Here is a 22079-nt window from a genome sequence, read left to right as displayed (position 1 = left end):
CTTTTTTAATCATGGGAGGCCACCTCTGGGAAATGCTGTCTGCCTTAAGTTTAGGGATCTTTCAGCTGACTCTTAATCTTGACATAGGAATGGACAAATTGAGAAACTTCACTTACTGCTTAATGAAATGTAGAGTAAATTTATATTTCATGATTAATTATATTGTATTATATTGCACTTAAAAAAAATGTAATCTGCATAGACTGTACATCTTAGGGGGGAGGGTAAAAAAGTGGGGAAGGTTTGCTTTTGATAGCAACGTCATGTGAACCCCAATGAAATGTTATATGTGACTTGTGGTCAAACAGATATTTATTGTCATTAAAAATTCTGAATAACGATTTATAAAAAAGCAAACCAGAAAGAAGCTAGAACTGAAGTGAGGATCCCCTTGCCAAATCTATAGAGGTTATGTGAAGATTATAGAGAGAAGAGTTCAGCAATTCAGAAGGCAAGTGAATGTATTCATGTGTGAATAATTGGTATTACAATAGTCTGAGTTATAGAAACTCAGTTCTGTAAAGCAGGATTCCTATGACAGTAGTATTTCTATTGCCTTTGGCACAAATACTGCCAAAAGACTGGGTATCAATGGGTAGATTTCAGATGAGTAGTTTTAAAAGGAATAATTGAAAAGGTGTTAAGGCATTAACTTGCAATTGGATATAGTCTGTTAATTTTTTTAACGAAGTTGACTTGAAGTTTTTCTTCTGTAAATAGCTATCCCATTCTGTTACTGAAAGCTTTAATGTGTCATGAATCATACTTACTATAAAATAAAAAGTGTGGGATTCTGCTCTTGATAGTTTACAATCTTATAAAATATCAACATTAAGGTAGAGAAGAGGGGACTCAGGTTAAGTTTATTTTTTAGCAGCCGTCCATTAAGCCATTGGTTCCTGCTCATTAGCCCTTTATTTTTACCTCAGTTTTACTCGGTGGTAGCTCCTTCTTCCTTTTTGAATCCTACTCAATTGTCTTGCAGGATTCAGAGATAAATTTTACTTTTTCCTGCCTCATAGGACAGCTTCTCAGGTCTGTGTTATTCTTGTAGTAGTGCCTTTTTCTTTCCAGTAAATATAAAAGGAATCAATCTAGGTGATGAAATCTGGTGTCAAGGTTTACATTTGGTCACATGGTTCCCTGCTCCATTGAACACTCCTACTTGTAGCACTCCTTTGGCTTTACTGGGGGATGTGGGCAGAACAGGAAGACAGACTGGTGGTGGGTTTTGTTTTTAAATCTTGTATTCCTTGCTCAACTTTTCGCTCTTCCTAGAGGTTTGGCTGTCTGTGTAAAAGAAAAATCTGTGTAATGATGTTGTTGGTGCTAAGGATCTGGAAACCAAAATTTCTTTTCCCAAAAGACGTTCCTTTGCACAGAGCAGTGCAGCCTCAGTGAGAACAAAAAGACATGGTTTTGAAGAGACAGTTTAAATGTGAGGACTAGAAGTCTACTTTTGATACTATCAGGAAGGTAAACACTGGTAAATGGGCTCAGAGATATATTAGGTAGGAAACAAAGAATCTCACTGAGGCAGTGAGAATGATGCGGGCAGTTTTGCATTAAATAAATTCAGATGAGAGATTCAGGTGAAGATTAGAGAGGAAAGGAGGTGAAAGCAGGAATGCTTCTATTTGAATGACGGGAAAAAGTTGATTCTTAGAAGTATAGGGGTAAAAAGAATCAGGATTTTGGAACTGTTGGTCACCTATTGGTTACAGGTCTGGGTGGCTCAGGTGGTGATAGTAATGCCTTGAAATGAGAACTGCTAAGAGTCTGGAAGGGAAAAAACTTTAGCATTAACAGAGTTCCACTCACTAAAAGTAGGTGAAAACCCCAAGTATACAGATTATTGCTTTTGTCAGTATCAAAGCTGTTAAATGGTAGGAGGGCATGTTCTGCAGTATCTGACAATGAAATGCTGTTGTTGTTTCCCAAATCTCAGGAGTTGGTTGCCTTTTTTTTATTATTCTGACAAAACAACAGTTTTTTTTTTGGTGTTTCAACCAAAGCTCTGTTTTGTGTGCATAATTTGATGAGGTAGCTGAAAAATTTCCTGCATTTACTGGTTTTGATACAGTGTAAACCTCAAAATTCCTGGGAGGACATCTTCTGCGGCACTTTTTATGGTTGCTTTGTCCTAATTGAAAACAGCAATAAACAACAACATGCACAGCATATGCTCAAATAGTACTGCATGAGAGTGAGTGAGCTGGACTTGCTGTCTGTCATTTAGGAAGACTTTAAATTTAATTAAATGTGTAATACAAGGATTAATTCCATTTTGCTTTAATGTGATTTCTCCCACACTTAGGAATTTTAGGAATATACCTGTGTGCTTAGGCAAATTATGGATTCTTATCCCAGGTAGAGCTCACAGGGTGAACAAAATGGATGCGCTAATAAAATGGGTATATTTAAAGTAAAATTCATTAATATAATAAATGTCAAATATATTTGACATTATGGCTGATGCTTACAGTGAAGTCAGACTCAAAAGCCAAAATCAGAGTATCTTTAAAAATTTCAATTTTCTTATTAATTTATACACTTTAAGACATAGCAAATTGAATTTAAAAGACTTTTACTCCCCTTCTGTGTTTTATTTACCCATCTTTGGAGTTGACTTGTGTCTAAATCCATTGCCTAATATGGGATTTTTTTTGTTTGTAAGTTTACACCTCCCTGTTTAGTTTCAGATTTGCTGCTTCTGTTATTAATGAAAATCTGTTGCACAATCTAGAGAAAGATTACATGAGCTCCTGAAAAGTTATGTGAATAGGTTGTAGTTTGTCATCAATAAAACAGTGACACTGGCTGTAGAAGCTGCTATCAAATCTACAAAATAGCTGGAGAATGGGGATTTTTTCCTCAAATCTTACAGCTCTCCATAAGGATTATTTGTAACAATAAATACATATTCCAAGTGAGACTATGTTTTTATTGTAATGTGATTGTATCTTTAGATAGCTTTAAAGCTAAAAGGTTAAGATTTATTCCTAATGTAGTGGTTAAATTACCTGCTTTCATATGCCACTCATGGGGAGGAAATTCTGAAGTACAACTGTGCTTCTCTGAGCTTCTGTGAATTAATTCTCAAGACGTGCACCTGCATAGTGCTTGTATCTTCAAAGAAAGATCTTTGTAACTCCATGTGAGGTTGGCAGACACAGATCTAGGACTTAATATCCCATAAATCAAAGCAACCGATAAATACAAGGAACATCATGGAAGTGATCAACATAGGAATTAATTTTGAAATGGAAGAAAATTTGGTAATCTCTGGTAACTATTGGCTGTGATTTTCAGTCATAATCACTGGGCTGTGACTTCACCAATTTTGCAAAAATATGAGCAGTCTGCATCAATACTTGAATTTGAATGTAGAAGTTTTTCCCAATCTCTTCCTTATTATTCTGAATTGTGTCTTGATAGTGCTCTTGAAAAGGATGTTGACAATAATATTAGGTTTGAATGGTCTTCCTTCTGTATTTGCTGATCATATTGCAAATGTGCCCCAAAATCTCTTTTAGATTGGTGCCTTAGTTGTATCTCACTACAAGTAGGTTAGTAAAAAAAAAAAAAAAAGTCAGTTCTACGAAAAAGTTTATTATGTGATTTTTCAAAGGCACAGAAAGTGCAAATAAAATACAGGAAAAAATGAAAAAGTAAGGATGCAGAAGTAATGAAAAAAGCATCACATGTCCATGTTACTTCAAATTGAGTTGCATAATATGGAGGGAAGGCATTGGTGATGATGCTTGTTTAAGGACCTATGCTTCCCCTTCTGCTTACAGACTCATTGAATAAATGCATATGTTTTCGATGTCTTGCTGTAGACAGGGTTGCTAAATGGTCCGGGTCTAATACAAAGGTTCCCATTTTTTAAAACCACATTTTGTCAATGTAGTGAACTTGAGTACAAAGGTGGGAATGAATAGAAGCTTGAGGAGATTACCTGATTTAAACAGTGAAGATGTCTTTGAACTGACAGTGAACATAAATTGACATGAGAGGTGCTGACTAGATATAGGGCAAAAAGCCTTTTCACTGTTATGACAATTATGCTTTGGTATGGGATGCCTATGAAGGTCATTTGGTCTGCCTCCATGCAGGTTTTCAATACATGGCTGCATAAAGCCCTGGGCAACCTGGTCTGCCCTCATAGCTGACCCTGTTTTGAGTACTAGGTTGGACTAGAGACTTCCCAATGTCCCTTCTAACCTGAATTACTCTGTTAATCCATGGATTGCTCTTCCATTTGTTTTGTTGTATGATTTCAAATTGCTGAGGTTCTAAAAAGGAAAAATGAGAATAAATGTCTTCAGAGTCTGCGTTACCCAAATGAGGATGACTGACTGAGTTCTACATTATTGGTTAGCTGTTTTCTTTTAGTGTTTTACTTACAAACAGGTATATATAAAATACAGTAAGTAGGAAGGGCTAGCAAGTCTTCCTTGTTTCCATAGTTTAGAGTAGGAACTGTGAACACGACTGAGTATTCACTCCTTATACTTCTAGAAGTCCTTGGTATCTCTAATTTGGTCACATTGAAATCAAGAGACGGCTTGCTTTTTCCTTGAAATGTGAACACATTTGATTGCCTCACACACTACTGCATAGTCTAATATCTTTGTTTACTGAGAGGTATCTGTGCATCTAAAAGTTTCTTTCTTTCATTATAATTCAGTTCGAATAAGGAGAAAATCAAGACGGCGCTCACAGTGGGGCAAAGGCATTATTAAGAAGAGGAAAGTCAATAATTTAAAGAAAGATGAAGATGATGCAAAGTTTGCTGATGATGAAAATCCTGGAGAGGACAGTAAATTGCTGGAAAATGGAGAGCTAGAGATCAGCACTGACTGCATTGAGGAGAATGGTGAGGAAACAGGAGATTTCTCTATGACAAATGATGAATCCTCTTGTGATATTATGGATATAGATGCAGAGCAGAGGCTTAACAATGGGACATCAGGAAAGGAAAACAATTTTGCATCCACAGAAGAAGAGAGCTCAAATGAATCTCTGTTAATAACCGACAGTGTTACCCTGAGTGCTGAAAATGAGTTAAGGAAGGACTCTACATCGAAAGGGGACTGTGTGAATGGAGAGACATCTGTACACAGCTCAGAGGATATACCTGTTCCAGCATGTCATAACGGTAAAATGGAATCAGTTGATGCTGTTTCACCCTGTGACAACAGTGATGGGTCTAGTAACAAACAAAAATGTTCATCTGAAGATCAGACAAATGAGAAAACGGAAGCTTCCAGTGAAAGTCAAGGAGCTGATCTTGTGAAAGCTGAGTTACCACATTGCAGCAATAATGAAAAAACACTACAGAGCACAGACGTTGAAACTAAAGATGCTGAAGCAGATAAAGAAGGTATAGCTTGTTTTCAGTGTTTTGTCCTTATCTTAGTGTCCATGTTAATATGTGTATATATTTAATGGTAATATTCTTATGTTACATTTATTATTATACAATAAGACTTTATGAACTGTTTCAGATACTTTATTCGAAACTTTTAGTGTGCTTAAAACATTGAATTCTACATCGATAAATTAGAAGTCCACCCTTGACTTGGTGTAATATTAGCCAAATAAGTGTATCTCCATACTTACACTATTCTGTTTATTTTTGTAGACTTTATGGGAAATACTGTAAATACTGAGACAATATTTAAACAATAGTTAAAGATTTTAAAAAATATTACCAGTGTAGATAAATATATGATAGAATGTTTTGGTCTGTATGTTCTATTTGATCTATATTTTGATCTATTTGATATGTTTTGACTTGCTCTTTTAGAGATTTATGATAAAAGTACCATTGACATTGGATGAAAGACCATAGGAATACAGAATGTATTCTCTTAAAAACATTTGCTCATAGCAAAAGTTAAAGCAGTGTAACTCGTAGCAAAAGCCACATAAACCACTGTTTATCTGTTGGAGAAGGTGTCTGGCTTTGGAGTTACAGTCAACACAGAAACAGTGCAGCAAAAAGATAAGAGAAGGAGAAGGGAAATCCTGGTGGTGCATAAAAGAAGGGGCCATGTCTTTTGAAGACAAGAGACAGTTTCCTCAGGGAAGAGAAATAAAATCCTTATGCATGATTGCCTTTTTAATTAGATTTTCAGAATTATCTAAAAGAATGAAATCTTTACTTCAGAAGTTAGCACTGAGATTTACAAAGTAAATGAGCTTTAATGAGACATCTGAATTATGAGAATATCACTATATATGTGTTGGCTGTGTTTGTACATACATATTTTCTCTAAGGGTAAGGAGAATAGTAAGAGAAAGGTCCTAAGAATATCAGAAGAGAATGATGTATGTTAACAACCTTTACATTTCTAAACTTAGTGGTTGAATTTTGTATACATTAAGGATGGTTATAATAACAGGGCATCCTCAGAAAAAAAAGTCAATTTAAGTAGTTGAGGAGGAGAAAAACAGTGAATGAGTGCAGGGTGTGAATCAGGAGTTACAAAAATATTTTGTTATCCACGAAAGGATTGGACAACAGCGTTAATACAGAGGTTGAAGAAAACAGAAATGTGTCATAAAAGCATTGAAGTTTCAGGAGTAGAGCAGATGTTAGAATTGCTATGGTGATGAAGACATGGGATGCTGTGGAGAGAAAAATGAGGATTTGGTTGACTTAAGCAGAAAGAATTTGAGCATTAGCTTAACGTCTGAACTTTTTTTAGAAGCTGTATAATTTGACATTGCTAAGTAGAAATGATACAATGGGAAAACCCTCTCAGTGACTTTCAGTTTTCTGTTGGGACTTTGCAGTACAGTTTTAAAGATGACCAGTTTCACAGTGTTTTCTCAATTGTGGTGTTGTACACATATATACATTCAGAATTCTGCAAACCTGATGAATAATTTGCACTGCTACAATCATGCTTGCTTGGATCGAAAAAGCCCAACAAACCAAGCAAGCAAAATCAAACCAAAGTGAAGAAACAAGCTGTTCATTTTGAGAGACTGACAGTGCTGATAATGGTTTTTCAAATTACAGGTATATTCAAAAGCAAGAAAACACGGAAAGTCACTATGGAACAGTCTAAGCCCACGAGTTTGGAGCAGGTCCCAGAGGAACCATCGCATCCCTTACCTTCTGTAGTTGTTGACCATGACAGACTAGAGGTAATGGAGCTGAAAAATAAATTGAGCTGTTAACATACTCCATGAAAAATGCTTCCTTTCTCTGTTCTGAAGCAAAATTTCCTTTATTTTTGACTGCAAACAAGTATTCTGGCAGCAGTAACTTTTGAAGATGATTTGTCAATTAGTATTTTTTGGATGAAAAGTTAATAAAACTACTGAATCCTTACTGTCCCATCATTACAACCTTTACAAATCCAGTAATGGCACAGCAGTCCACTACTTTAATTGCAGTTTTTGTAGGTATTCGTATGTGTTAATTGGACGTGCCAGTTACTGAGGAACTGCTGGGTTCCTAGTAATTAGGAGTTAACATCATCTTTTCCCTTCCCGTGTATGTATACTTGGTGGAAGGAACTATTAGGGGATTGGAAAGCAAATTGGAATTTGTGCTGACATTTTGGTGTCATAGACTGAACCCCTGCTAGTTAATTTTCTTTCAGTTTTGCCTCTTTTTAAGCAAAGTTCCAACAACATTTGCTGTCTTTTGTTGTAGAAACTAGCTTGACCTACTATGAAATTTAGATCCCATTTGTTGTGTAGTACAGATGATGATCTCTTTGGAAACAATAGAAGTGTTATGAGAAGAAAAAAATTCTTAAATTTTACTCTTTGCTACCATATAAAATACACACTTTCACCTTTTGTTTGTGGGGATTGTTTTACATGTGTTATGTCCTCCCCGTCTTTTATTGTACCATTTTTCAACATTTGTGGAATTGCAAATGTATTTCCATTTGATGGTACTTAGAATTTCATGCCAATGCAAGTTCTTAAAAATGTCTCCTTTAGTTATCAAAGCAGTTTTTATGGTTTGCTTTGTTATAATTATTGACCGAGATGCAATAGGATGAAGCATCATTCAAACAGAACAAACAGTCCCCTGGCTTTACTGAATATAAAAATCTAAGACAAGGAAAAAAGGTGTGGGTATAAGCAGAGAATTAAAAAGAGAGAGACACCGAGTGCTTTCTAGATCTACATGGAAGCAGTGGCCTTACTGATATCCAGGTGTAGTCCATTTTATTTGTGTATATCCCTCCAAAACAGGGCTTCAGAAGGAGATTGCATTTCTGATTTGTCCTTTTTTTTTAAAAAACCAAAACAAATAAAAAAATGATTATAAAACCCCTCTTAACTTCATCTTTTGTTGTTCTGACAGAAACTGCTTGATTTGGTGGTTAAGAAAAGTGACAACCTGACTGTTGACCAACTTGAGAGATTGTATTCGCTCCTCAGTCAGTGCATCTACAGGCATCGTAGAGACTATGACAAATCACAACTTATAGAGGTGATGTTGTACAGTTTCTTTTATTCTTTATCTGAATTTTGTGAGACTGTTTTTTCAAGAATTAAGTTAACATATCCATTTATTGTTGCAATAGCAGGCAAAAGCTTTAAATAGACTTTGAGGAAGGTATCTATAAACAGAAAAAACTTTAGTGTAGTTATGAGTTAAAAACCAGAGGTTTTTTTCTAATAATAATTTCCTCAGAACTGGATTAAGAATTTAACCTGAAAGAATGGAGGAAGAAGAGGAGAGAATACAGCAGCATGGAGAAACACATGCTAGGAGGGTCAAAATGGAGCAGAAGCAGTTTCCACATTTGTGAATAACAGTGGACATAAAGTAGCCACTTCATAAGCACAGTGAGCCAATGTGGCTGCAGTTGCCCTTACTTGCATTTGTGTCACTAGACCAAAAAAAAAAATTATGTACCTCTGCTCAGTGTAGTTTGCTGATTGTGACTTTCATACAAGACCTTAAAAGTGTGCAAACTTTCTCTAGATTGGTCAGTATACCCTTGGGAAAGTCCAGTACAGCATAATGTAAGCCAGTTGTCTGCTTTGCTGTCATCCTTTGCCTCTAAAATGTTTGCTATCAAAGGCCTCCTGTCTGCATCAACAGTAAGTTGGTCATTTCACCATTGGTGTAGACTGATCGTAACTCTGGATGTGCATTCCCTCCAACATCAGTGTTCTAGCTGTAGGGGGGTTTGGATCAGCTTGCTGGTTGAACCGAACCAACCCTGCTGAAAAAAGGACAACAGTTGCTGGCTTCCAGTTGGATCACTGAACAGTAAATATTTTTCTCCATGAATATTTTACAAGAAAACCTGGAAAGGCCTTAGCATGCGATAATGTAGAGTTCCTGCAGAATATTTTTCAAACCATTTTCATGCTATTCCTCTGCAATCTTCACCTAAAAATATGTTGAAAGTCTGTGCCAAATGTTAGGCCGATTAAAAAGAGATTATCTAGCAGGAGTAGGTAGAGACTTCTCTTTGATTCTTCAAACTGTGCAGATACATGTTTACATGTATCACCAATAGCGTAAGTGTGCAGTAGGACTTGAATTCATGCACTAGTGTGCCATTGCAATGCTTTCTTAATATATATTAAGTACATTAATTATCTAAATTACACTAATACACTTCGATTTTCTCATGGACTGTCATAGTGGAGCCTTTTCTGTATTAATACCTCTTTAATAAGTTTCCTCTTACCATATTTTCTTAGCAGATAGCTAATAAACAGAAATGTCTATTTTCCTATTAATTATTTGTTCGGGTTTTAAAAAAAAATAGCCCAGTAGATATGATGATGTAATGTAACTTTATTCCTATCTCTCTATGTTTATGTATAATTGATGGTCTGTGTCTCTTGCAGGAGATGGAAAGAACAGTTCATGTGTTTGAAACATTCCTGTGAACTCGTCAAGATGGGTGGGTTTATCCTCTCAAACTGCTCATGGGAGAGCAGTCCTCTGAGCCATTCAGTTTCCATTTGCACCAAGTATGTGCAGAGCCTTGGTCTTAAGTGCTCTCTCTTTCTTTCTGTTGAATTTGGTGCTATTGTCTCAGGTACCTGAAACCAACCAGCCTACAAGAACCAAACGGAACTTCATATAGTTGTATCTGATAAATAAAGAATAAAATGCCACAGCTTGGAGATTTTTGGTGCTACAGAAACTGTTCTCATTTCTGCTCTTGTTCACTCTATGTGCATTATCTTTGGGTAAACTTCTGGCGAAGTGGAGACCATCACATACAAGAGGACTGGAAAGAGCAGATCTAAGTTGAATATTTTTAAACAGGCAAACTTTTTTTATTTTTTTTTTCCAATTTTTCTCTTCTCTGGGGTAATGGACAAAAAAAATCTGTTCTAAAGAAGGCAATGATGCATTGTGGTAGGAATCTTGAGTAACTGGATGTACAGTAATTTGAAGATGAGGCTCTCTAGAACTGCCTTTAATGTGCCTTTTAGTCAATTGAGAAAGATAAGGCTAATCAGTTGGTTTGGATTATAGCAAATGGCAATGTTAGAAAGCTGTCTTCAGAATGAAGATCTCCAAAAGGATGATTTGTATTCTCTTCATTGGATGGCAACCGGTATTATGGTTCTATAATGCCTGTCTTACTCTACAGAACTAAACTAAGACACGCTGAAAAAGCCACATACTTTACCAAAATGGTGAAATTCCTTTTTCATTGCTATATATTTGTTTTAGAAACAAGCTACACAGTGAAACTGTTCTGTGTTGCTAAAGATGAAGCATTTTCCCACCCTGTCCTTGTTTTCCATTTTGAGTTCCTTAAGAAAACCAAGTTTAATACTGGCAGGTTTCTTTCAGAAGTTCCGTGTTTGTAATATAGCTTGGACTGTGCAGCGCAGGTAAGAAGACACTATAGTTGGTCAAAGTCCTGGAGCCCAAGCTCACTCGAAAGTAAAACTTAAACTAGGCTTCACAACTCGGCCCATGCAAAGCATTGCTGATGTTGCGGGGATTGGAAACAGCCTTTGAATCGATCTGTTCGGACCAAAGCTCTCTGGGTCTGAATCGCGTAGTTCAAAACCTTTCCTTTCTGGCAACTGGAGAGGACAGTCTAGGCAGTTTCAAGAAAAACATGTTTTATCACGAGCTCGGTATTAAAACATTACCTGGGCTGATTTATTTCAAACCTACATGGAAAGTGTGCTAGAGAAGTTGGCTGGTGTTACCATCGTTAACCATTCATTGTGACTGTCCCTACGTAGCTGCGGAAGTGTCTTTCCAGAAATATGCAACAGTGTGATTAGTTTTTAATTAGAGAAAACAGACTACTGCAGAGATACTGAGCTACCTCAGCTTTTTGTATTTTAGTTACCAACAGTGTTTATGGAGGACTGTAATCACTCTGCTCCCATTTGCAAACTGAAGCTAAGGTACTTGTCTCCACCTCTATGGCTAATAGTAGTATAGTGCTGCAGAGAAACAAAACGTGGGCCTTGGGCTACTGCAGTAATCCAAAGTGCTTTGTACATTATGGTTAAACATAATTCTATCTTAGATCTTTTTCTCCCCTGAATGCCACTGTTTTTCTTTATTGCTAACGTCAGAAAAAGGTTTTAGGCATTCATGTACATCTAGTTACACCTTCTAAATGCAACCCATGCAGAAACACTGTATTTTTTAGGTGGGAAAGTGCGATTAAAAACAACAAAAACAAGCAGAAAACACATTTTAAATGAGATCCTTTGATCTCAGATTTGATTATGGGATTTTTTTCCATGTTTCATTTAGTATTTATTAGCATCATACCTGTTTGAGATATTTTTGTGTCTGGTACATTAACAGCATTTTGTATTTTGATGGAAATTGTTACAAACTTTAAGATTTGATTAAATAAAATGTAGCAGATTTTTTGTAGCAAGTTTCTGATAAAGGGGTTTTTTGCAAGTCTCAGGTTCTTGCTGCAGAATTTTTTAAAAATATTTATTCCAGTTACACTTACTCAAAGAAGTTTTTGTTCAAGTAACAGCAGCACTTGTGGAAGATAAAACTGCATACATTTTTAAGAAGATAATGAATTTATATGAATTAAAACAGTTGAGAATTTTAGTCACCAGTGAGTGTGAAAAGCAAGTTTAAGCTAATGCCTAGCATTAAAAATGGTTCTAAAAGGTCAGGTTTCTAAAGGAAAATTTTTACTGTCAGTTGTTGATTGGGAAAAATTGTAAGAGGCAACTTAACTAATTGAGGAGCTGCCATGTTGTTTTAGAGAAAAGTAGCTGATACCAGATGTTCTAGTGGACAGCTTACCTAAAATTATATACTTGCCTTCCTAGCCCAAATAACCACACTTCAGTTTTTGTTTTCCTTTACAGATGTCTGGTGGTTATAGAATTAAAACAGCTGTTAATCTATCCATGTGGTCTAAACTTGTTTACTCTTTGTATGTTTTTAATTTTTTTGCCATATAGCACTGGCAAGAGTTTGTACAAATTGACTCTCTTCCATGTTTCTTGTTGTGAAAATTGCAAATAAACTCCTGTGTGAGTCCTTGTGCTGGGGTCAGTGAAATGTGGCCGGCCAGAAGAGAGGAGGTTTGGCTGGGGGCTGGGGGGACTGTCTTGAAGATGATAGAGTTGCTCTTGGGTGACGTTGGTGGTTATGGAGTTAATTGTATTTGCAAGCTTGAATCTCACCTGTGATTAATTTTTTTGTTTTGTTTTTGTGTCCTCTGTATTGTTACTTGATTTCCTCACATGCCAATGTATTTATAGGGTTACTGTTTTTTGTAATATCTTGTCTTCCTTTTTGTTTTTTTTTTTGGGGGGTTGTTTTGTTCTTTTTTTTTTTTTTTTTTTTTTTTTTTTTTTTGTTAAATTGGTGAGTCAGCTCTGGTTTTACCTTCAGGCTTCTGACCGGCAGGTCCTGCAGCTGATAGGCATTTATTTTGTTTTTATTTTATTTTGTAATCACAACATAAGCTTGAATTTGGGCTTGTACTTGCATCTTTTGTATCTTGTACATTGGGTTATTTAGACATTGGGGAGTCCTGTTTGCTTTCATTAACGTGTGTCTACTTTGTGGGTTAAGTAGACTTCCTTCATCAACTATGGTATATTTTGAATTCTATAGTTTTATTCAGAACTGTGTTTAAATTGATGTTTTGCATTTTGACTTCATTTTACGTTAGTTTGAAGTAAGTTATTTAATTTTTTTGAACTTCTGGAAATTTTGAACATTTTACTGTAATTTGTAATATAACTGCTGTGAAATACTTGAATAAAGATGACAAGAAAACACAGCTTTAGCTCCTTCAAAACTGTATTTAAAAGAAGTGCTGCCTCCTAGCTGATTTCAGTCGGCTTCTTATGAGACCTCCTTGATTTCACAGTTCGGATGCTTTATTGTGAGATCTTGCCGTTTAGTTATTTTGAGCAGTTTAACTTCTGTTTTCAGTGTTTGACTATTAAAGAAAGAAAACTTTTATTATTAATTTTGATGGAAAAAGTTGCACATTGCACATTGGTGAGCAAATAACTTAATTGTGATGAAATTATGCTCTGTGCTTAGGAAATGTTTTATGTTCAGTTGCAGGGTCCCACCCAGGGCTGCTTACAGTACAGCAGCATCCAAGTAATACCAGAGTTTCTCATTAGAGGTTTTTTAAGGAAACACTCACTCTCCTTACTGTTTATCAAAGTTGTTCTTACTTTTTGTGTTGTTTTTTTTTTTTTTTTTGTTTGTTTTTTTGTTTTTTGTTTTTTTTTTAATCTAGGAATTCCTTTAGTTCCCCCTCCGCCCCCCCCAAGTAATTCATGCATAGGAGAGCAAGCTGCTAGAGGTTACGCAGGTGAAGAATCAACCCACATTTTACTCACTGTCAATTTATCCGGAGCTAACAAACTGCATATGATATATATAATGTGGAACAGGGTATGAGAAGCTGTTCTGTGGATCTGTTATGGGCTCTCTTGAGGTGTAGGCCATACAACACACCTGCTTATTTTCCTCTTTTCCTTTCTGTGTACCTTAAACTATAGGGCTCCTGGGCAAAAGGCTGATTGAGGAAGAGGGTAGTAGTAACTTATTCCATGTCTGACTCTGATTCCACTTTATATGCAGCTTTGAAAACACAATTAGATATGAAATAGATACTATGTAAATATAATAAGTTCATCAGTGGGAGTGTAGGCTCATTTTGTATCAGCTTGGTGAGATGTGTTGTTTTCATCTGAATGGCTCTGCAGATACCAGCACCACACTTGACACTGTCCGAGGGGTTTGCAGTCTGTGAATGAGGAACGTAGGGTACGGGGTCTTGTGCATGTTTCCATATTTCAGGAGCAGTGATGGCCATGTTAACAGAATAGTTTCAGGCCTGATTACTGACAGTGGCTGTAAAAATAATCAGTCAAAAGGGGCAAAACTGTGCTTTAGGCATTGACAAAAGGATTCTTGTAAAAATACTTGGTGAGCTTTGAGTGGTGCTTCAAAAGCATGAATTAGTGAGGAATAGTTGTGTTGCATCACGTGTTGTTAATAAAGCCTTAGTAAAAGCCCATGCAACACTGTCAAGTGTTCACTGCTTAGTGCTGCTTCCTTCTGCTGTTGGTTTCTGCCTTGAATGCAGTTTTGAAATGCGATTTCCCCAATTTCCTTAAATTTGCAGTGCTGCACATCCTGTTTCCTCCTTTAAGCTCCTCAGATAATTTATTTAAATAAATTAAAACCAAGATTCTTTTGTTCTGTATCTTGGGTTGGATTTGGATTTGGACTTGTAATGTATGGGCTTTTAAGCTAGCACTGCATGTGAATAAATTCTGCAAGCTAAATCAGTAAACTTACGAACTGATTAATGAAGCCAAACACTTCATTTTTTTTTTTTATCCTTCTTTTATGCATCACTTGTGATCATGTAACTATTATGTAAAAATGAGGGATTATAAACTTTAACGCTAATTAACTCAGACTCATTCCATTTGTAGGTGAGTAATTTTTTTACAGTGTGATCATTTGCATAGGGAGTATATTTCAGTTGAACCCACTGCCAGTAAATGACTGTGACTGCTGCTAAATTCCATTTATTTTAGGAATGCATTTGAGTTATGCTATATTGAGCTTTACTTTAATAGTAGGGAAAATCACATTTTTCCTTTAAAAATATGATGAGCTGCTAAGATTTAAAGTGTATTCACTACTTGTGGAGTGTTAATGTAAACCTGGCCATCCACATTAAGGTTTGCTGGTATGTGGATGCTGATTTGGAATATGGCTGCTTTCAGGTTTCGGGTGCAAAAGGTATAAATCTGGAGTTAAACTGTGTTACAAGGCTCCTCGCATTCAGTTACACGAGTGGGGCAGGTTGAGAGCAGAGGAGGAGGTGGTTCAGGCTCTGCATTTGGGGCATCAGTGCTGCAGCACTTAAGATGTGTTGGCACACTGCAGAAGTTGAGTTTGCTCTGGTGGATTCCTCTCTTGTTTTGTGTTGTTTGCTTCTGTCTCAGCGATCGGGGGCTTGGCAGAGTATGCGTGAGGAATGAACAGGTCCCTGAGACTGGATGGCTGCTGGGAAGGCTCAGACCATTTGTCATCCTGTTTTTTTGTGGAGATGAATTACATCGTGATGAAAACCTCTTTGCATCAGTGTAAAATCTGAGTTGTGCTGTAATCCAGAGATGTTCAACTGTGTCTGTAGAAGATGACCTGTCAGCTTTGGGACTGTGGATTGAGGGGAAGAGAAGACTTGGTAAAATTTCAAAAGGGCTCCCTTTTAAATATTTCTGCATCAAAGGAAGTAAAGCAGAGACCAAAATAGTCATCCTATAAAATATGCTAAATTTGGACTAAAATAATTTGCTAAGAAATTGCATCTTTCTGGAGCAAAGAGAAAGAAAATAATGCTGTTTTAGTTAAGGAACTATTTCTCCACAACCCCAGCTCTAGTTCTGTCGTAAGGTCTTGCATTCCCTGGCTGGCTTCATTACACCTTCTATATGTGGAGGCTGCCTGGAAGAACAGTGATACCTGATTTTGGTGATAGGGAAGGACAAATTGCCAATCTATTGTAGGTTTCTAATGAATATAATTCTGAAATGAGTTTTGAAATGATGCCCACTGCATTCTCTGTGACATTACAAAAGGTTTAGTGAGATAAAGGAAATACAAAGCGAATAGTTACATGTTGTAGGTGACTATTAGCATCAGTTTAGTAATAAATTAGTGGTTTGTGTAGACATTTTAAGTATCAGAAATATAAGCATGTAAGACTTACATTTTCATGAAGCACGAGAGATGTAACTGGTTTAAAATTAATGTCTAGCCTTTATATCGTGGTTAGAGTGCTTCAGAGTCTTCCTCTAAAATTTAAACCATGTCCTGAAGGCAGAAAGGGTTTTTTAAAATAAAAAGCTTCCTTTCCACAAGAGTCAGAGGACAGCCCCAAAAGCACAAGCTGAGCATCAATTTTACAGTGTTAACCTTTTAAATACATGAGAATAAATTTTGGAAAAGTGAGCGAGCTGACACCTAATGATCATTTAAATGTTTAGCGATTTGTCACAAAAATTCAGGTTTATTCATGGAGAATGCTAGCAGAAACCACTATTGAATCTGGTGCTGTGGCACATACGATTGAATCTCATGCATGCGCAGGGTCTACTAACTTAGGTGTGGCTTAGCGGTCTTCGCAAGAAAGGCATCTAGTCCTGATCTGCAGAGTTTGTACATCTACCCTGCTCTTTGAGCTGTTCATCAAGTGCTTAAGCTCATGTGTAGAAACACATGCCTTATTCTTCATTCGTTTTGCTCCAGGCACTGCTGTTTGTCTTCTCCTTACGTTCTAGACTCTTCATACATAGATTTTTTTTTTTTTTCCCCCCCTCCATGAAGATACTATTGCAGCGTGATCGAGTAGCCCCTCAGTCTTCTTTCTGCTGAACAGAATGAGTTCTTTATGGCTTTTGCTGCATTTTCTCCAGCCTTTTAAGTCAATTTTGTGGCTCTTTTCTTCAGTAGGTCAATTTTTCAACATCTTCTAAAACATTTGTTCACAGAGGAAATTGATGTGATATTCCAGCATTGGTCCCACCAGTGCTATATATAGAGCTAAAAATCACCAATTCCTACTCAGTGTTACCCCTTTTAGACCTCCAAAGATCAATTTAGGCCTTTTATGCCATGAAATTGGGCTGGGAGCTCTTGTTGCTTGACTCTTCTCAGACTTGCAGCTTTTCATGATGCTGTTCTCCATTCCTAAATCTCAGCCTTCCTCATTCCCACCTCTCTGAGGTCCCACTTAGCTTTATGAAAATAAGTTTTGTTTTAATGGTCTCAGGCAGCCAGAGGAGCCAGCATGTATTGTGACTTGTTCAGTCCTCATTAGCTTTTGCTCTTCTAATCTGTTTCCACAGGTCTGTCAACATTCTTCTTCAAGAACTTTGGAAGAAGAGGATTCCCTCATTAGAAATACTCTGATAATACCAAATTGAGAATTACTCAAACAGATTAGATGTTCCTCAATTAATCTGCCTATTTTTAGCCTGTTTAATATTTGCTGTCTGAATATTGTACAGTGAGAAAGTTGAAGTATTTTGTCACATGCTGTTGAAAATCTATTACCTTATCAATCAAATGTGTAATCCTGTCAGAGAATGAGATCAGGTTTGTGTGATACAGCTGATTTTCTAGAAAATCATTGTATTTATTCTTATCTCTGATTCATGATCAGTTTAGTTAGATATCATCTTTCCATTTTTACTCGGGATTGATGTCAGGTGAATGCCCTGTAATTACCCAGTCATTTCACATGCCCTTTTGATAACTGTCACATTATCAGCACTCTTTCTGAAATACCCACATGCTATTAAAAATGAATGTTAGCAGGGCAGAGACTTCTGGGCTTTCTGGAGATGGTTGAACGTTAGGTTACCTCCTGAATTTGAAAACCCTTACCACTAGGGAAAATCTAATATCCTCTCCAGGTATTATGCAGTCTGGACATCTTAATCCTTACTTCTTGCTAAATAGAAAACAGAAATGTGAGCCATTCCCAAGCACTCCCCGCCACATTTCCACTCTTCATTTTCCCTGGAAAGGCTGTGCGTGGCGTTTATATTTTCCAGTGGATGAACAGGCAGCTTGCAGAAAAGCTGGGCATAAATCAAAGCAGGTAAAATCGGTGTCAACAAGTAGTGGAGCACTGGACATGAAAATACATAACTTACTAAAGGGTGATCTCTCTTAGTGGAAGCTGTGGCTACAGTAATTCCAGTGGGCTTGGAAACTTAGTCTTGTTTTCCGAGAGCTGATTATTTTTTCTTGAGTGGAAGGACAGTGTTTCTGGTAGAGCATAATGCTCATTATACTGTTAAAGCATTTGGTACATCGGCTCTTCGGTTCACCGATCCTTACTCTGATGCTGTTCGCCAGCACAAGGACATTGTATTAGAAATTAGGGACTGCTTTGTTTAAGTTCCCAAGGTGTGGGGAGGAATTGGTTCTTTTCTACCTGTAAGAGCTGTTATTTTTATAAACATATATTTTTGTAACGAGGTGGGAAGCTGATGCTTATGTAGGAGTGTCACTGGTGACCTTCAGTGTTTGCTCTTTGGCCACAAAAACGCAAGAAAAGTTCACCAATGCTTGATGATGGAAAAAATGTGTGTATTGCCTGTGGTACAAGGCGTGACTTTAAGCAATCTTCAGCTTAGCTCCAGCTGTCATCACAATTCCTAGTTCTGTATTAATCACCTGACAAGCAACTTTAGCATGTAGCTTACAAGTTTACACGCTACATGCAGAAGTTGCCTGTCAGGCTGTTAAAAAACCTGCGTTACTAGTGCTGTTCTCTGGACAGGTCGTGAAAGAGTTTGATACCGTTGCCAGTATGAATCTTGCTGTGTAAGATCTGGGATATAAACTCCAAAGGAAAAGGGAATGCTGTTCAAAAATAACAGATGATAAAATTAAAACCAGCAGGCAGCCTTTCAAGCCTTCATTCTGTAGACCACCACTAATGAAAAATTCAGAGCCAGATTTGGCTTGATGACAGCACTGGAGCTTCTTTCTCTCAGGTAGTAACTGAGCCAAAACATTTAATTCTGTGTTTAAAGCTGCACTGATTGAAGTAGAATTTGTTTAGGTAAAGAAAATAGGAATTTGTAACTCTTTAAGAAATCCACTAGCTAAGTAGGAATTACAAAAAGTAGTGTGTGTATGTGTGTTATCAAAAAAAAACATAAATAATTCTGGTGGCTAGCAAAGGGAGAGTAGTTTTTCAAGGTACTCTGCCACTTTCAGTTTTGGGCCCCTCACTACAAGAAAGACATTGAAGTGCTGGAGTGTGTCAGAGAAGGGCAACGGAGCTGGTGAAGGCTCCGGAGAAAAAGTCCTGTGAGGAGCGTCTGAGGGAACTGGGGTGGTTCGGCCTGGAGAAAAGGAGGCTCAGGGGAGACGTTACTGCTCTCTACAGCTACCTGAAAGGAGGGTGTAGTGGGGTGGGTGTCGGTCCTTTCTCCCAAGTAACAAGGGATAGGACAAGAGGAAATGGCCTCAAGTTGAGCCAGGAGAGGTTTAGATTGGATATTAGGAAAAAATTCTTCACTGAAAGGGTTGTCAAGCATTGGAACAGGCTGCCCAGGGAAGTGGTTGAGTGACCATCCCTGGAGGGATTTAAAAGACGTGTAGATGCAGTGCTTAAGGACATGGTTTAGTGGTGGCCTTGGCAGTGTTAGGTTAATGGTTGGACTCGATGATCTTAAAGGTCTTTTTCAACCTAAACGATTCTCTGATTCTGATTCTTCTTTGTTTCCAGTCTCCAGCGGTTGGAGACCTTGCTGGTTCTGCTTGTCATGCTTGTGCAGCTCAGCTAAGGAGCCTGTGATGGCAGCTCTTGCTTTCATGAATTCTAGCCTCAGCGAGTGTTTAATCATGCCTCAAACAGATTAGCTTTTCGGAGGAAAAATGGTGTTTCTGTTCTGGTATCGCTGTCCAGCTTAATGTAATGAGTGATGGAAACACTGTGCCCGAGACACATCCATCTGCTTCCCTCCAGACCATTTTCATTCTGGCTTTTTCTGCAGTCTAAAGTTATCAACCCAGAACACTCGTTGACGATGAGAACTTACTGCTGCCTTTCTTTATGTGCTGGCATCTCTACTTCAGCCAAAAGCATGTTTCAGCTCCTGTTTTTGAGCTGACTTGAAATGGGAAAGAAGGCATTAAGGGGTGAGCTTAAGGGTCTCATCCAATTTAAAAAGCTTGTATTGGCATAACAAGTTGTAAAAATGTCAAAATAGATACAGAGTCAGCGTCTTCCTAGGGACCTGGCACGGGCTGCAGCCTGCCAGGACTTGACTGCATATGCTGTTTGTAGGTTTATACCCTATTATATTATATCATACTGTACTATATTAAGTCACTTTTTTCAGTTGGTGATGGGGAGGCAGTATGGTTCTGAGACCTTGCACTTCCATTTGAGACAGCAGAGAAAAGCTTTGGGATCGGTTCCATTTTTTTTTCGGAGAAATTCTTCACAAGAAGCCGGGCGGGTGGGGAAGTACTTGAAGCAGTTTGTGCCTTTGCCGTCTCTGCTGATTAAACATAATGGCACTTGTGAAGTCAGGCAGAAGTGCAGGCTGCAGCCCCGCTCCTACCTAATCCCTGCAGCTACGGAAAGCGGGTGCTCGTGCCGGCGTGTGGTTTGTCTGGACTCCACCAAGAGCAAGCTGAAGTGTAACGAACGCTCTAATTAGCTTGCTCCAATTGCACTGTGCTAAGCTCAGCCTTAACACCTAGCTGCAGTTAATTAAAAGATGGGGTTGCTGAGGTTTTGTTAGTACAGTGTGTTTGCCACTAGATGAAACAACGGGAGAAAGGTGGATGACTTGTGTAAATTGTCAGGGGTAGGTGATTACCGGAACGCTGTGAACAGCCCGATTTGGAGATCACACTCTTCCCAGGTGAGCCAGGGGAGAGTCAAACCAGTGAACAAAAGAGTTTTTATCATTATCAGGCTGCTGAGCCAGCCTGTACCTTGAATTTCTTGAAACTTTTAAGTAGAAAAATCTCTGAGCAGATATGTGCACATGATTCATTTGGCAAAAGCACTCAGCCAACTTCCCAGAGGGGAACTAAAATAATTTCCACATACAAGTAAAGCAAATAGCCTGTGTCTTGTTCATCCTACCAAGTATTATTGACAAGTGCTGAGTAAGAGATCTTTGCTGAGCGCTGATGAAAAGGTTGGCAACTCATTCCACTTGGTCTGGATTATTGCAGCATGGTTGTGTAATACTGAATTGCAAGGCTTTTGGTAATCTTCACAGGCTGTTCAACCTGAGCCACTAAGCCTAAACTAAAATGTTTAAAAACTGCAGTTCACACTCTTAAATACTCGCATAGATGTTCTCTGTAAGAACCGGAGACAGTTTCAGTGTATGTTAGATTCTTCCTGTTAATGTGTAGAACAGGTGTTATTTCCTAAGATCCAGCTGAAATGCTCCACTGTGGTGGTATCTGAGACTAGTTATATTCGGCTCATCTTTGTTCCACACCCAGTTGTACAGCTACCAGGCGACACCCTCATGAAAGATCAAAGAAACCACGAACAGTTGCATAGAAGTGCACTCTGAAAGACATATCCAGTGAGGTACAGAGCTCCCACTCTGGATACGAAGGAATTTTGACCATAGGGCAACAGTGGCTGTCATGTTGTCATCTTTTAGATGTCTCAGCAGCAGTGCTGTACAAATCCTGTTTCATTTAGAGCAAAAAAAAAAAAAAAAAAAAAGGCATTTATCTGTGTTTTTTCCAAGATAGTTTCCTAAACTATTTTGAGCCCTTTTGTTCTTTACTTAGTAGTAAGCTTGGAAAAATAGATGAAGAAGCAGTCTTGCTGAATAAAATCCAAAATTACTTCTAATTTTCTTTTTTTTTTGAAAGGAGAATGGAAGCACTTTGGAAGCTACTGAGCATTTAAATATTAGCAATACATTTCTGGATTTGCAAGAGAAGGTAGCTAGATGGAGTGAACACATTTTCATCAAGGATGAAACCCAAAGTCACCGTTCATGCAGTGTTGTTTCTTGTTCAGTTGTGACAAAATTAATCCAATCTGGATGCTGAA

The 22079-nt window shown here is 37.7% G+C and overlaps 1 protein-coding gene across 3 annotated transcripts in view; it reads left to right on the top strand.

The window, feature by feature from the left end:
* The window catches only part of ATAD2B (ATPase family AAA domain containing 2B), a 77342-nt gene extending 64833 nt beyond the window's left edge, over nt 1–12509 (top strand). For all 3 annotated transcript variants that reach the window (XM_033005051.2, XM_033005048.2, XM_033005049.2), the window contains exons 25-28: nt 4694–5389; nt 7037–7164; nt 8345–8473; nt 9853–12509. In XM_033005051.2, coding sequence (XP_032860942.2) covers nt 4694–5389; nt 7037–7164; nt 8345–8473; nt 9853–9894 — 995 coding nt within the window. In that variant the 3' untranslated portion in view covers nt 9895–12509. The remainder of the gene's footprint in view (nt 1–4693; nt 5390–7036; nt 7165–8344; nt 8474–9852) is intronic.
* The last annotated feature ends 9570 nt before the right edge of the window (nt 12510–22079 follow it).

This window comes from Tyto alba, unplaced genomic scaffold (genome assembly GCF_018691265.1).
Source record: "Tyto alba isolate M040663 unplaced genomic scaffold, T.alba_DEE_v4.0 Super-Scaffold_40, whole genome shotgun sequence".
Classification (NCBI taxonomy): domain Eukaryota; kingdom Metazoa; phylum Chordata; class Aves; order Strigiformes; family Tytonidae; genus Tyto; species Tyto alba.
Note: the sequence above shows the minus strand (reverse complement) of the source record. Positions and strands in the feature narration are given on the sequence as shown.